Source organism: Sarcophilus harrisii, chromosome 1 (assembly GCF_902635505.1).
Source record: "Sarcophilus harrisii chromosome 1, mSarHar1.11, whole genome shotgun sequence".
NCBI classification, from domain to species: domain Eukaryota; kingdom Metazoa; phylum Chordata; class Mammalia; order Dasyuromorphia; family Dasyuridae; genus Sarcophilus; species Sarcophilus harrisii.
The window spans coordinates 132,711,825-132,727,869 of NC_045426.1; the positions used below are offsets into that span (position 1 = coordinate 132,711,825).

Consider the following 16,045-nt stretch of genomic DNA (forward strand, 5'->3'; position numbering starts at 1 on the left):
CTGATCAACTACTCTATTTCTTAGCCAGTACTAAATGTTTTTGATGACCACTGCTTTATAATATAGTTTTACATCTGGTACAGCTAGGCTACCTTCTTTTGCATTTTTTTCATTAATTCCATTGAAATTCTTGACCCTTTATTTTTCCAAATGAACTTTATTTTTTGTATCTCTTTAATTTTTGGCACTTTGATTTGTATGGCACTGAATAAGTGGATTAATTTAGGTAGTATTGTCATTTTATTATATTAGCTTGGCCTACTCATGAACAGATGATATTCTTCCAACTGATTAGATATGACATTATTTGTGTGGAAAGTATTTTGTAATTTTGTTCATAAACTGATTTTGCTTGGTAGATAGACTCTCAAATATTTTATGTTATCTACAGTTATTTATAAATGGAATTTCTCTTTGTATCTCTTGTTGCTGGACTTTGTTGGTGATATATAAAAATGCTGATGATTAAGGTGGATTAATTTTGTATCCTGCAACTTTGCTAAAATTGTTACTTGTTTCTAATAGTTTTTTAGTTGATTCTCTAAGATTTTCTAAGTATACCATGATATCATTTGCAAAGAGTGATAATTTGGTTTCCTTATTATCTGGTCTAATTCCTTTAATTTCTTTTTCTTCTCTTCATGCTAAAGCTAACATTTCTAATATAATACTGAATAGTAATAGGGATAGTGGACAACCTTGTTTCATCCTTGATCTTATTGGAAATGCTTCTAGTTTATCCCCATTATACATGACACTTGCTAATGGTTTTAAATAGATGCTACCAATAATTTTAAGGGAAACTCCATTTATTCCTATGTTCTCTTAGTATTTATAATAGGAATGTGTATTGGATTTTGTAAAATACTTTTCTGCATCTATTGAAGCAGCCCTGTATTCCTGGTATAAATCCTACTTGGTCATAGTGTATTATCTTGGGGATAATTTGCTGTAATCTCTTTGCTAATATGTTATTTAAGATTTCACTAGGGAAATTGGCCTATAATTTTCTTTCTTTGTTTTGACCCTAACTGATTTAGATATCAGCCCCATATCTATGTCATAAAAAGAATTTGGTAGGACTTCTTCTTTCCCTATTTTCCCAAATAATTTGCATAATTTTGGAATTAATTGTTCTTTAAATGTTTGACAGAATTCTCTTATAAATCCATCTGGCCCTAGAGATTTTTTCTTAGAGAGCTGATTAATTGCTTGTTCATTTTCTTTTTCTAAAATGGGAATATTCAAATTCTGGGAAATCTATATTTTTGTAAGTATTCATCCATTTCACTTAGATTATCAGATTTATTAGCATACAATTGGGCAAAATAATTCCTAATTATTGCTCTAATTTCCTCTTCATTGGTGGAAAGTTCATCCTTTTCGTCTTTGATACTAGCAATTTGATTTTCTTCTTTCCCTTTTCTAATCAAATTCAAGGTTTAGCTATTTTGTTGATTTTTAAAAGTAAAACCAACTCAGTTTTTTTTATTAGTTCAATAGTTTTCTTACTTTTAATTATATTAATCTCCCCTTTTGTTTTCAGAAATTTAAATTTGGTGTTTACTTGGGGGTTTTTAATTTGTCTTTTTTCTAGCTTTTTTAGTTGAATATCTACTTAATTGATCTTCTCTTTGAAGCAAGTAAGCACCTAGAGATACAAAATTTCTCCTAAAAACAGCTTTGGCTGCATGCCATAAATTTTGGTATGTTGTCTCATTATTATCATTCTCTTGAATGAAATTATCAATTGTGTTTTTGATTTGTTGTTTTATCCACTCATTCTTTAGGGTGAGATTATTTTGTTTCCAATTAATTTTTGGTCTATTTTCCCTAGCTCTTTATTACATGTAATTTTTATTTCATCATGATCTGAAAAAGATGCACATAATATTTCTGCCTTTCTGCATTTGATTTTGAGGTTTTTATGTGTTAATACATAGTCATTTTTTTTGGTAGATTCCATGTACCACCATGTATATTCCTTTCTGTCCCCATTCAATTGTCTCCAAAGGTCTATCATACCTAACTTTTCTAAAATTCTATTTACCTCCTTAACTTCTTTCTTATTTATTTTGTGATTCAATTTATCTAGTTCTGATAGAGCAAAGTTGAGATCCCCTACTAGTATAGGTTTGCTGTCTACTTCTTGCATCTCTTTTGATTTCTCCTTTAGGAATTTGGATACTATACCACTTGGTGCCTATATGTTTAGTATTGATATGGTACCCTTTAGTAAAATGTAGTTTCCTTCCTTATCTCTTTTAATTAGATCTATTTTTGCTTTTCCTTGATCTGAGATCAGGATTACTATTCCTGCTTTTTTTTTTTTTTTTTTAATTTCAGCTGAAGCATAATAGAGACTACTCCAGCCTTTTACCTTTACCCTGTATTTATCATTCTGCTTTAAATGTGTTTCTTGTAAACAACATATTGTAGGATTCTGGCTTTTAATGCAGTCTTCTATTTGCTCCTGTTTTATGGGAGAGTTCATCCCATTCACATTCACAGTTAAAATTACTCTGTATTTCCCATCATCTTATTTTCCCCAAGTTATACTTTTCTTTTTTCTTTCCCTCTTTCTTGCTTCTGACCACCAACTCCCTCAATCTGTCCTTTCTTTTTACAGTCCCTCCCCCTTTCTTATTCTTTTCCTCTTCTACTTCTGTTCTCCCTTCTATTAGCCCCTTCCTTTCTTTTTTCCCCTTTCCCTTCCTTCTTCCTCATAAAGTGAGACAAGTTTCTCTATCAAACTCAATATATTTGATATTCTCTCTTTGTGCCAAATCTGATGAGATTAAGATTCACACAATACTCATTCCCCTTTTTTTCTTTCCCTCAATTGTAATAAGTCTTTTTGGGCTCTTCATATGATATAATTTATCCCATTTTAACCTCCCCTTTCCTCCTCTTCCACTCTTTTCCACTTCTAGTTCTTTTTTTTTAATATCATCACAATAAAGTCAAATTACATCTACACTCTCTAAGTATATCCCTAATGAAATACAGTTCTCAAGCATTAAACATTTCTTCCCACATGGGGATATATACATTTTAACCTTTTAAAAACATAGTTTTTTTTCCTTCCCTTTTTACCTTTTTATGCTTCTCTTGAGCTTGGTATTTGAAAATCAAAATTTTTGTTCAGCTCTGCTCTTTTCATCAAAAAACAAATGAAAATCCCTCATTTTATTGAATATTCATCTTTTAATACAGTCTTTAAATATGTAATGCTTAATTTTGCTGGATAGTTGATTCTTGACTGTAGTCCCAGCTCCTTTGCCTTCTGAAATATCACATTCCAGGCCCTTCTATCCTTTAAAATGAAAGCTGCTAGGTTCTGGGTAATCCTGATTATGTCTTCTCAATATTTGAATTGTTTCTTTTTGGCTGCTTACAGTATTTTCTCCTTGATCTGATAATTCTGAAATTTATCTATGATATTCTATCTATACTATATCTATGCTATATCTACATATCTCTATCTCTATCTATCCATCTATGGAGTGTTCATTTTGGGATCTCTTTCAGGAGTGATTGGTGGATTCTTTCAATGATTATTTTACTCTTTAATTCTAGGACATCAGGGCAGTTTTCCTTGATGATTTCCTGAAAGATTTTGGCTTGGCTCTTTTTTCATCATGGTTTTCAGGTAGTCTAATAATTCTTAGATTGTCTCTCCTGAATCTATTTTCCAGATCAATTGCTTTTCCAATGAGGTATTTTACATTTTCTTTTTTTTCCCCATTTTTTTTTTGGTTTTGTTGATTGATTCTTGATCACTTCCATTTGTTCAATTCTAAATTTTAGTGAATTATTTTCTTCAGTTAGCTTTTTTTAACCTCCTTTTGCACTTGGCCAATTCAACTTTTAAATGAGTTGTTTTGTTCATTGGATTTTTTTCCATTTCATCAATTCTATTTTTTAGGGAATTGTTCTTTGTTTCCATCTCACCACATCTGTTTTTCAAGGAGTTGTATTATTTTTCCATTTTGCCAAATGTATTTTTTTTAGGCATTTTCTTCAAATAATTTCTGTTTCTTTTCCACACTCACCTGTAAAACTCTCATTTCCTTTCTCTATTTTCTTCTAAACTCTTTTAAAAGATCTTTTTGACTTCTTCCAAAAGAATCTTTTGAGAAGTTGTTTTGCCTTTAATGTCCTCAGGGTTTGAAGTCTGTTCTTCCCTGTCTCCATAACTATATGGTTAGAACTCTTTTTGCTTTTTTGCTAATTTTTAAAGGTTGAGGTTTGCTCTTAGGTCAAACTTCCTCTAAAGGTGACAGCAGCTTCACACTGCCTGGGCTGGTGCTGCCAGCTTCTTTCCCAAGCTTGGTGGTCCTGGCCAAGTCCTGGGGAGGGGGTTAAGGGGCTCACTATTTGCCTTTTGTTGTTGTGTTGGATGTCTTACAGCTAGTCTGCTGATCCATTGGCTTCTGAACCAGGACAGAGTAATGAACACTGCTGTATTTTTGGCTAAGAACCTCCTACTAAATTTCCCAGTGCATAGAGACCTATCCACCCTGGGTCTCCCTGCTTTGAACCTGCATTGAACACTTCTCCCCTTGCCAGATTGAGACAGATTCTTCCTGAAGTTCTTCCAAAATATCTTCTGCTGGAAATTCGTTACACTCCAAATATTTGTGGGTTTTGTGACTCCAAAACCCATTTAGAGGCTTGATTCTAAGGGAAGCCAGGAAGAGCTCAGACAAAGACCTGTCCATTTTAACTTTGCCCTCCCTCCCATATCTCCTCTGTACTAAGATAATAATTTCTAGAAGCCTCTATTCCCATTTCCTTCATGAGCCGTCTCTGGCTATCTTAGCTAGAAATAAATTCTTCATCCTTAGAGTTATTAGGAAATGCATTGTTTCTATTTTTCATCTGACAGTTATTTGGCTCTTAATATAATTGTTTGTATTTGTTTACTCTCCCCAACTAATCTGGAATCTCTTTCAGGACAGAAATAATTTCTTTTGTTTTTATACAACCTTCACAGTACATGGTAGTAGGTACACAGGAACTATTTATTGATTAATTTCTTTCTTCCTTCTAACAAGATTGACTGCAGTCCCAGGACTCACTCTGCTTTGTCCACTCCTTTCTCTTTCATGACTGATACCTTGACCCAGATTTTCACTCATCCAAGAATGTTGTTTTATCCTTTTCTTGTTATGATAATCGCACTTATTGATTAGTTTGCTTCTTGTACTCTGAGATGCAAATATCAACGTCTATAATTAAGAAACAACAGTGAATTTATGGGAAGGGTATGAAAGTGGTCAGATTTTCAATGATCCCTGTCACTCTTCAGATGAAATGCATTCTGAGACATTTATCTGCTATTCATGAAATGTGCTTTTTACATTTCAAAATGACCAAATTTAGCACAGAAACAAATTCTCTGAGGCTATTACATTTCAGTATTTCTTTTTAAAATTCACTCACCGATTGTCCTCATCTTATTTTAAGTCATCTTCTTCACTGTAAAAATAATGAAAAGTACTTATTTTTCAACCTCACAACTTAAAAACAACATTTTAAGATTAGTTTTATTTCTTACTTTTAATTTTATGAATTCCAAATTTTTCCTTCCTCCCTCTCTCATTGAAAAAGCAAAACAAACAGACAAACAAAAACTCCCAAAACATTTGTATAGTAGTACAAAACAAATTTTCGTATTAGCCATGTTTTTTAAAAAGCAAGAAAAAGAAATATGCCTCAGTCTGCACTCTGAATTCATCAGTTATCTATTTGGATGTTCCAAATTACATTGTGAATGCTTTGGAATTATAATGGGTCATCGTACTAATCAAAGTTACTAAGTTTTCAAAACTTCTATATTTTTCCAATATTGCTGTTACTGTATAGTAATTCTGCTCACTTCCCTTTGCATCACAAAAATGCAATGCAATTTTTGCACATGTGTATCTTTTCCTTCTTTCGTTTATCTCTTTGGGGCATAAATCTAGTAGCATTATTGCTAGGTCAGAGAATATAAACAATTTCATAGCTTTTTGGTTATAGTTCTAAATGCTTTTCAAAATAGTTGGATTCATGATGGAAGAATTGAGATTGAAAAATTGAGTAAGTTGGCTAAAGTTATAAATCTACTTAGAAGGAAAGATAAAACCATTCTCATTAAACCATTCTTCAGGCCTTGGAGCTAGGGCACATTATCTTCTCCCACACCAGCAAACACAGCTGATGCTGAAAATAGGTTACACAGTATATAGGGTACTGGGCCAGGAGTCAGCATGGATCTGAGTTCAAATTTGCTCTCAGACTCTTATCAATTGTGTGACTCTGAGCATATCATGTTTGCTTCTGCCTGCCTATTTTCTTCAACTATAAAATGAAGATAATAACAACTCTCAGGGTTATAAGGATCAAATGAGATAATAATTGTAAATATTTATTTAAGTATTTAGTACAGTGTCTAGTGCACACTAAATACCACATAAATGTTAATTGTTGTTATTATTAATTTCTTTGAACCTGTGGTTTCATTGTTATAGTGAACAGATATGAAAACTCCTTCCTCTGACATAAATCAACCATTCAATTAACTATAAATTGTTTTGCAATTTTCTGCAAAATTGTAATCTTAGAGATTGCATGGACCACTAAAGAGGTTAAATGAACTACATGCTCCTAAGAGTTAAGACTTGAATCTCAATCTCCTCAATTCCAAGGCCATATCTTGATCCACTTCTTTTTTACTATACTCTCTATTATTTATGACCACAGTTAATGGATAGAACTGCCTTTTCTAGAGATTCAGTCATGACCAAAACTGCAGTTTTCCCCCAGAGCTGACCTCACAGAACTAATGAAAAATGAACAAAAAGAATAATAATTATAATGACACTAATTTGAATATTAGAATATTGCTTTATAGTTTACATTTTAATTTTGCTTTACAGTTTAAAAAATGTTTTTTCATGCATATTATTTGATTAGTTGAGATGTTCCATTGTTCCATTTGATAGTAATGGCTATCAAAGAAAGGAAAAAAAAACCCAAACAAATGAGGTTTTAAGTTAATACAGAAAGTTAATCATATTTTTTTTCTTTCAGATTTTAGCTTACTTGACATGCAGGAATGTACCTCACGAAAGTTGAATCTTTTTTTTGTTAAAGTATCTAAGCAGAAATGTGAGGAACTTATTGAGTTATTAAAATTGGCTTCAGGTGAGTTCAATGTTTCATTAAATTTGTTTATGAATTAAAAATATTTTATAATATGATCAATGTTTATAAAAGTGCCATGCAAAGGTAAGAAGTATGTATCTTCTTTGTAATTCGCAGTAATTACTAGAGATGTCATATTCAATTTTTCTAACTAAAGGTAAAGGAATCAGTTTGTTGGAAGCAGCACCTTCTATCTTTGTATTTCTTTTGTTCTTACTTTTTATTTCCTATTTGAAATCTTTTAACTTTTGAAAGAATATTAAACTTGGTAGAACTAAAGAAAAACATTACTCTATAACTAATTAACAAAATAATCAGGGACCTTCCTTTAGGCCAGAATGATGGAAAATTATTCAGCCCCAGTATATGAAGGCTCCCACACCCAAAAGTTTTTCTGTTAATCTTTCCTTAGTGTTCTTTCTTGAATAATTTACCTTATAGGTCAACATTTATAGCAGGGATTTGCTGGTAATAATGAGAACATATTGAGTCAGAAGACTTCAGAAGATCACTTTTCTTTTTCTCTTCTAAAACACATGTGAATGAAGACAGATTAATAATTGGAATAATTCTTTATGTCTGTAAGTTTAAAAAATACAATTCATTCTGAAATAATAAATTCAGCAGGCCTTTTATTCAGTTCCTGTTAAGAATCTATTATGTTGCTGTTAAGTTCTTTGAGGACTTCACATATTTCTTCTTTTGTCCAATGTTTTCCTTTGAAGAAAGTATATTCTTATATTCTGTTCTGGACTTTTCTTCCTGTCGAATTCTTCTAGTTAAGACAGATCAAATTTGTTATACAATTTTATTTGGGAGGTGGGATGCATTGGGCCTTAGAAGGCAAGACCTATCACCTGTGCTAGCCATACTTAAGTTTTTTTGCTTTGGATGGTATCTTCCCAAGCTTTAGTATCTCTAGTTTCCTTCTCTTCATGGGAATAATTCTTCAGTCTAAATCTCTGAACATCAGTTATAGGTCTGCTTCTTGTTCTTACCTTAGGACCCCTCCAAAAAAGGGATTTTAAAATAGATTCTCATAGATTTTTTTTCCTTTTTCGGTTTTGATTTATTCACACACATCTTTTTTGTTTCTAATGAGGGACAGTATGACTTATGCTCAAAGAGCCAGCTTTGAATCCAAAAAGATTTGGATTTGGGTCTCATTTCTTCCATATACTGGCTACATGATCCTATATAACTCCCAGGCAACTCCCAAAGTTGTAGAAGTTTAGGAAATCTCCCTTCTTTGTCTAGAAAGCTATATTCCCAAATAACCCTGCCAAAGGAAGATAAAATTTCCTCTCCTTTGCATGAGTTGGAGTTTATGAATATTGTCTATGGACTAAACTCTTGAGCTAAGTAAGCATGAACAAGTCTGCCTCTGCCATATGCCTTTATTTTTAAAAATAACTTTTTCAATGAACAAGAATCTGTTTTCTTTACTTTCCTCCTTTTATCCCCATTCTTAATGGGAAAAAAAGGGGGGAAAAATCTTGTATTAAATTTTCATTGTCAAGTAAAAGAAATCTCCACATTGGTCATAGTCAAAAAAAGTATGTCTTATTCTATACCCCAATTCCTTTGCCTATCAGTAGGTGGTCAGCATATTTCATTATTGTTCCTCTGCAATTTTGGATGGTTAGAATTCTTGAATTTTCCAAAGTTGTTTGTCTTTACAAAGTTATTATTGAATATTAGCTTTTCTGATTCTTTTCACTTTACTGTGTATAATTTCAGATTTTCTGAAACTATCCTTTTCATGACTTCTAGTGAAATAATTGTATTCCATTAAATTCATATTCCATAATTTGATTAGTCATTACTCAATTGATGGTTCCCCACCCAGTTCTCAATTATTTGCTACTTACCAAAGAGCTGCTTTAAATATTTATATACCGATAGGTCCTTTTCCTTTTTCTTTAATAGACTAAGTACTGGTTGATACCAGATACTGAGTTACAGAATATGCATAGTTTCAAATCCAGGGATGTGTGCAAGGTTGAATTTACCTGTGTCTTATGTTTCTGCTATAATCTTCTCCTTGAAAAATAAATTTGTGCATGGGCATAGCTTATTCAAACCCCACAGAGCACAGATTTTCTTTACTGAAATTCTGGTCTGTCTTCTTAAAGTCCAAGAGAGAATGAAAGACAGAGAGATAAAGTCTCACAGCTTAAATTTTAGTCCATAAAAAGGACTAGCTCTATCATCAGTCAGCCGATTATCAGAGTTCCTTCTATCCTTTTATCAGGGTATCAGTGGCCATATTTATAATCCAAATTGAGGGGTCCCTTAGATGCCTCCTAATTAAAATTCATGATAAGATTTTAAGTTGATTTGGGAACAGGGATTCCTCTGATCAATGCCCTTATGTCAGAAACATTTTGAATCACTGATATGGGTACTTCCTTTAAAGGTTCAGACCACAATTCATTTTGTGTTTATTAAAATCTTATTTATATTTTATGCTTCTGTAATTCTTAACGCTGTTTGTGAATGCTTGCTAGAATTTTCATTTTACATGCATTTCCATATTCTTACTTGATATTTTAAATTCCTTCTTATATAGAAACAAAAAACAAATTGCTCCATGGCAATGCAGTTGTCAAGGGAGGAAGTCCAGCTTTGGTAGCTGGTCTTAGTTATATAAATATAGATGATCCTGATGTAAATAGACGCCGGTATGCTTCATGGGCTGCAACTGTGGGACAATATCCCCAAGTAATAAAACAAAAGGTAAGTGATGTTCTATTTCAGGCAGCAGGGGGCAGATATGTTTATTTGTATTAATAAAATGAAATGGTTAAAAAGAGACTACTCTAGTATTTATTTCCTGCAGTCAAATTCTGCTTCATACAGTAAAATGTATGCAAATACAATAATAAAGAATTGTAAATACTTTGTCAGATTGATTCTATTTTATCAGGAAAAGTTTAGTGCTAAATATAGAACAAGGGAAATTAGTCACAAAATTCTTATTTCTAATTATTAGTTGCTTTTGTTTGGGTTTTACTTTGGCCCTATACTCAGAAGGAGCCAAAGCTTAGAGAGGAGATCACTTGGTCTTGCTTCCTCCCTCCAAGTGATCTAAATCTAAAATATCTATGGCAGATGGTTTTCTATTTTTATTTTTTAAGGCTCTCCAAGTACAGAAATTCCATATTTAATGGGTTACTCATTTTTGAGTTAAACCAATCATCCTTCTAAGTCAGGTTATTTATTTTGCTGATTAATTGAGATATGGTGGGAAAATACTGGTTCTGGAGTCAGCAAACCTAGGTTGGAATGCTAGATCTCCCACTTGATAGCTGTGAGTAATCTCATTCTATCCCATCTCCTCCAAACAATTGCCCTTTCTGTCATCCCCACTCTCATTTATTTTCAGTGTCTACCTTTCAATTGGCTCATTTTCTATTACCTGCAAACATTCGCATGTCTCCTCTATCCTGAAAAAAAAATCCTCACTTAATCTTTCCTTCATGGCTATTACCCAACATCTCATCTGCCCTTTGTAGCTAAACATGACATGAAGGCTGACTTCAATAGGTGCTTTTACTTTCTCTCCTCTCACTCTTCTTAACCTCTTACAATCTGGCTTTTGGCCTTACTATATCACTGAAGATACTCTCTCCAAATCTCCTAATGAAGTTTTATTTGCTAAATCCACAAGCATTTTCTTAATCCTCATTCTCCTTTTCCTTTCTGAAGCCTTTGATACTGTTAATCACTCTTTTCTGAACTCTCTTCTCTGTACAATTTTAGGACACCACTCTCCCTCTTACCTACCCGACTGATACTCCTTTATATTCTTTGCTGGATACTCCAACAAAATCATGCCCTTTAACCATAGACAGGCTCTGTCCTGGGCTCTCTTCCCTTCTTCCTCTATATTACTTCACTTGGTGATCTCATCAGCTCCTGTGGATTTAATTGCCATCTTCATGCTGATGATTCTCAAATCTACCTTTCCTGCCCCAAATTCTTTGCTGACTTCCAAATGTGCATTTCCAACTATCTTTTAGTCTTGAACTGGATGTCCAGGAGACATTTGAAGTTCAATATATCCAAAACTCAATTTATTATCTTTGCTCCAAACCCTTCTCTATTATTATCTTCTCTTTTACTGTAAAAGACAATATCAACCTCCCAATCCCTCAGGTTTAGTAGTTATTCTGAATTCCTCATTATTTTTCATCTTCCCTATCCAAGTTATTGCCAGTACCTGCCAATTTCACTTTTGTAGCTTCTCCTGAAAATAGCCCCTTCTCTTCTCTGACATGGCCACTGCTTTCGTGTAGGCCCTCATAACCTCATGACTTGCTTACAGCAATAGCCTGCTGATGGTTCTGCCTGCCTCAAGTCTCTCCTTACTCCAAACCATTCTCCATTCAGTTGCTAAAGTGTTTTTACTAAAACACAAGGGTGATTATGTCACCTCCCCACTCAATAAACTCCAGTGTCTTCTCATTGCCTCCAGATCAAATACAAAACACTGTTTGATATTCAAAACCCTTTATATCCTAGCCCCCTTCCTACCTTTCTAGGCTTCTTATATCTTATTCCCCAACACATACATTTCAACCCAGTGATGATGGTCTCCTGGCTGTTCCTCATACAAAACACCCTATCTTTCTGCTCTGGGAGTTTTTCCTGGCTGTTCCCCATGCCTGAAATGTTCTCTCTTCTCATTCTGAGTGCTGATCTACCTGACTTCTTTTAAGTTCTTTAAAAAACTACCTCCTAGCAATTTGGAACTATGCCCAAAGACTGCAAAATGATGCATACCCTTTGACCCAGCAGTGTCTCTATGAATTCTGCATCCCAGAATAAAAACAAGGAAAGCACCCACATATCTAAAAATGTTTGTGGCAGCCCTTTTTGTAGTGGCAAGGAACTGGAAATTGGATAGATGCCCATCAGTTGGAGAATGGCTGAATAAATTATGGTATATGAATGTTATGGAATATTATTGTTCTGTAAGAAATGATGAGCAGGCTGATTTCAGAAAGGCCTGGAAAGACTTACATCAATTGATATCAAGTGAGCAGAACCAAGAAAACATTGTATACAACAAGAAGAAGAAGAATATGTGATAATAAGGTTATTTAAAGCAATGCCAACAGACTTGTGATAGAATGTCATCCACATGCAGAGAGAGAAGTATGGAAACAGAATGTGGATCAAATCATAGTATTTTCACTTTTTTTTTTTCTTGCTTGTTTGCTTTTTCCCCCTTTTGATCTGATCTTTCTTTCTTTCTTTCTTTCTTTCTTTTTTTTTTTTTTGCACAGCATGACCAATATGGAAATATGTTTAGAAGAATTGTACGTGTTTAATCTATGTCAGATTGCTTTCTGTCTTGGGAGGGGGAAAAAGGGGAGGAGAGGGAGAAAAATTCAGAACACAAAGTTTTACAAAGGTGAATGCTGAAAACTAATTTTGCATGAATGTATTTGGAAAAATAAAACACTATTAAGAAAAAAAAATACTATCTCCAAAAGGAAACCTTTCCTAAACCCTCTGAATTCTAGTGCTTTCCATTTTTAAATTAGAGAAATACACAAATAGATATTATGTTATGAGGGCACAGTAGCATTTTTTTCTTATTTATCCTGAATATAACTTCCTTTGTATATATTTATTTGTATATTGTCTGTCCCATCAGATTGTAAACTCCTGGAGGGCAGGATTGTTTTTTGCCTCTTTTTGTATTCCCAGCACTTATCACAATGATTTCAACATATTAAGTCCTTAATAATTATTGAACTCAATTGAATTGAATTATGCTTTTTGAGAGTTTGCTTTCTCCTCTTATAAAGAAAAATTAGTCATAAATACCTTCACAAGGTTAGATCAGATAAAGTAAACCTCAAGGTGCTAAAATGGGTGTCAGGTATTACTTTTCTTTTGCATTTCTAGTCCATTTTCTTTTGTTTTCCTTGGTAGAAATGGAGAGCTGCTAGATCACAATTTCCTCATAATCTTTCATCTGTTTGAAGGGATTTTCTTTGCTTTCTTTTTATAGAGCCCAGTTTTTTAAAGGTGTGGGCCAAGACCTCATACAGGATCATGTTACTGAATGTGGGTGTTGCAAGATTATGATTTATTATCAGTAAATGTTTGATTTGCATATCTATTTTATATATCTGTATATCTGGGATCACATAAAAATTTCTGGTAGGGAAAATCAGAGAAATACACAAATAGATATTATGTTATGAGGGCACAGGAGCAATCCAGAGAGAGACATGTGATAGTTTCAAAGGAGAAAGCTCCTGAAAGGCCTTGAAGAATGGCAAGGATTTTAATCATCAAAAATGTGGGAGGTAACTTATTCCAGGAATGGAGAATACTAGACTACATGTTTTGAGTGGAAAAAGTTTTGTTTTAGAGAACCCACATTGAGTGCTCATTTTGACTTGCCTGAATTCTCAGGAAAATAAAAAAAAAATTTTATCTTTTAGATTTAGAAAAAGAACAAAACAATAATCAGGATTTGATTCAGAGGTATTTCTTCAGAGTCATAGGTCAGAGGCTGCTTCCTAAAGTAATCCATGTGTTCATTTTTCTTAATTTATAGCTTGCACCGCTGTATGAGCTTGTGAAAGAGGTTCCCTGTGCCTCGGTCAAAAGGTTGTATCTGAAAAGAGCAATTGAGGAGTATCTGGCAGAATTCGACCCTTGTCATTGCAGGCCTTGTAAAAATGGTGGTCTGGCAGTAGTTGTGGGAACCCAGTGCCAGTGCCATTGCAAACCTTACACATTTGGTATTGCCTGCGAGCACGGATTCCTTGTGGAAGATCAGGCAGGTCAGTATTCACTCTATTTCCTGAAGCTAATTTTGGCACTTCGGCATCTGACTGTAGGTAGCATTAGCAATGCTTGGTGGAGACAGATTGAGTACTCAATCCCTATGGAGAAATGAAATCTTGGTTTTCTTGCTTCTGATTTTAAGAGAAAAGGCATGACTACTTCTTCCCAGAGTTTTTCATTTCAGGGATGTTTCTCTGAAGAGACACAGGCACCCAATGGCCTCTCTCTTCAAAATGGAAGGCAGAAGAACAGGGTCTCACCTACTTTTCAGTTTGTCCCCAACTCCACCCCTCAGGCAGACCAGGAGCATTGTGTCATCAATCTCTATCTTTCAAGAGGAGTTTTAAGGGAGCAGTTACATTCCTCCAGTGTTGATGAGAGAACACTGTCCACTTGCTTACATTCATGTGTGTATGTGTATTAGGAGGGATGTTAAGGGCATAACTAAAAATATAGGGATTTAGGTTCTAATTCATCTCCCATCCCCACTCCCTACAGGCTAAATTACCTCAAGTAAGTCTCTTAAGCAGTCCAAACCCCTGTTTTCTAACTGGAATAACAGAGAGATCTGGATTTGGAATCAGATATTTTGAATCCTGGCTTAGCTATGGAATATTGTGTATGATGTGAGACTTCAGTTGATATATTGGTGATTTTTGCTGAATTATTTTTATTTCTTTTGTATTCTTCATTGCATAAAAACAGCTCATAATAGATGATTAATAAAAGCTTATTGTTTGCTTCATTGCTTACAAGGAATGTCTGAGATTAGGGGAAGAGGCAGTGATATATTTGGAAATGAAAGTAATTTAAAAACAAAAGACATCAACTGACATTTGAAATTAAAAAGATCAAACGGAAGCACTATGTACTTAATGTAAGCTCTATCATAATTGCTGCTAGAGTAGAGTGAGCCCTACTTAACCAGTGTTAGGGAACTCATTGATTGTTTGGAAAATATCTTCTAAATGCATCATACACAGAAGAATGATTTGGGGATGATTGAAATTCTTCAATTGTATGGTCCCTCTCAGTCCCAAGTAAATGCATAAACGAGGTATATGAATTTAAATTCTGAAGAATTAACTCCCAAACTAAAAAACAACAACAACAACAAAAAAAAAAAACCTTTACCCTTATTAGGGTATCATATTCTTAACCTACACATCTCTTGACCAATAGGAGCTGTTGATGGAAGATGGGGTTGCTGGTCTCCTTGGAGTACTTGTATGGTGGGGAAGAAAGTAAGGAGACGAAGTTGTGATAATCCCCGTCCTAGTGGAGGTGGCAAATTCTGTATTGGAGATGCATTTGAAACACAGCCCTGCCAAAATGAAGAGTTGGAGCATTTTCGGTAAAATGAAAACAAATCTTTTGAATGACAACCCCCCCCCCTCCACAAAAGCATTTTCTTATTTCTTATTGTTGTTTTTTATGAATATTATGGTATAGACTGCAGGGGTCCTCCAACTACGGCTGGCCAGATGTGGCAGCTGAGGACGATTATCCCCCTCACCCAGGGCTATGAAATTTTTTTATTTAAAGGTCCACAAAACAAAGTTTTTGTTTTTACTATAGTCTGGCCCTCCAACAGTCTGAGGGACAATGAACTGGCCCCCTATTTAAAAAGTTTGAGGACCCCTGGATAGAGTATAGGGTACTAAGCTTAGAAACAGGAAGACCTCAATTCAGATCTTACCTTAGACATTTTCTAACTATAGGACCTTGGACAAGTGATGTAATTTTGTGTGTGTGTGTGTGTGTATTTTGCTTCCATTTCCTCATTTGTAAGATATAAGGAACTGGTTGGATCTAATGACCTCTAAGTTCCTTTCCAGCTTGAAACTTATGATATGATCCTATGATCTTGTCTAACCCTTTTCTGTTGCCATGCTTTTGCATATAGTATTCTCCCTTCCTATAATAAGTTACCTCCCACATTTTTCATGATTTAAATCCTTGCCATTCTTCAAGGCCCTGTTCAAGAGGCACTTCTATGAAGCTTTCCTAGGTTTCCCATTATTTTTCCTTTGAA

The 16,045-nt window shown here is 34.1% G+C and overlaps 1 protein-coding gene across 1 annotated transcript in view; it reads left to right on the forward strand.

Moving 5' to 3' along the window:
• C7 (complement C7) overlaps positions 1 to 16,045 on the forward strand; it is a 60,521-nt gene that overhangs the window by 22,313 nt on the left and 22,163 nt on the right. The window contains exons 9-12 of the mRNA XM_012541419.3: positions 7,081 to 7,194; positions 9,767 to 9,933; positions 13,778 to 14,006; positions 15,193 to 15,364. Coding sequence (XP_012396873.1) covers positions 7,081 to 7,194; positions 9,767 to 9,933; positions 13,778 to 14,006; positions 15,193 to 15,364 — 682 coding nt within the window. The remainder of the gene's footprint in view (positions 1 to 7,080; positions 7,195 to 9,766; positions 9,934 to 13,777; positions 14,007 to 15,192; positions 15,365 to 16,045) is intronic.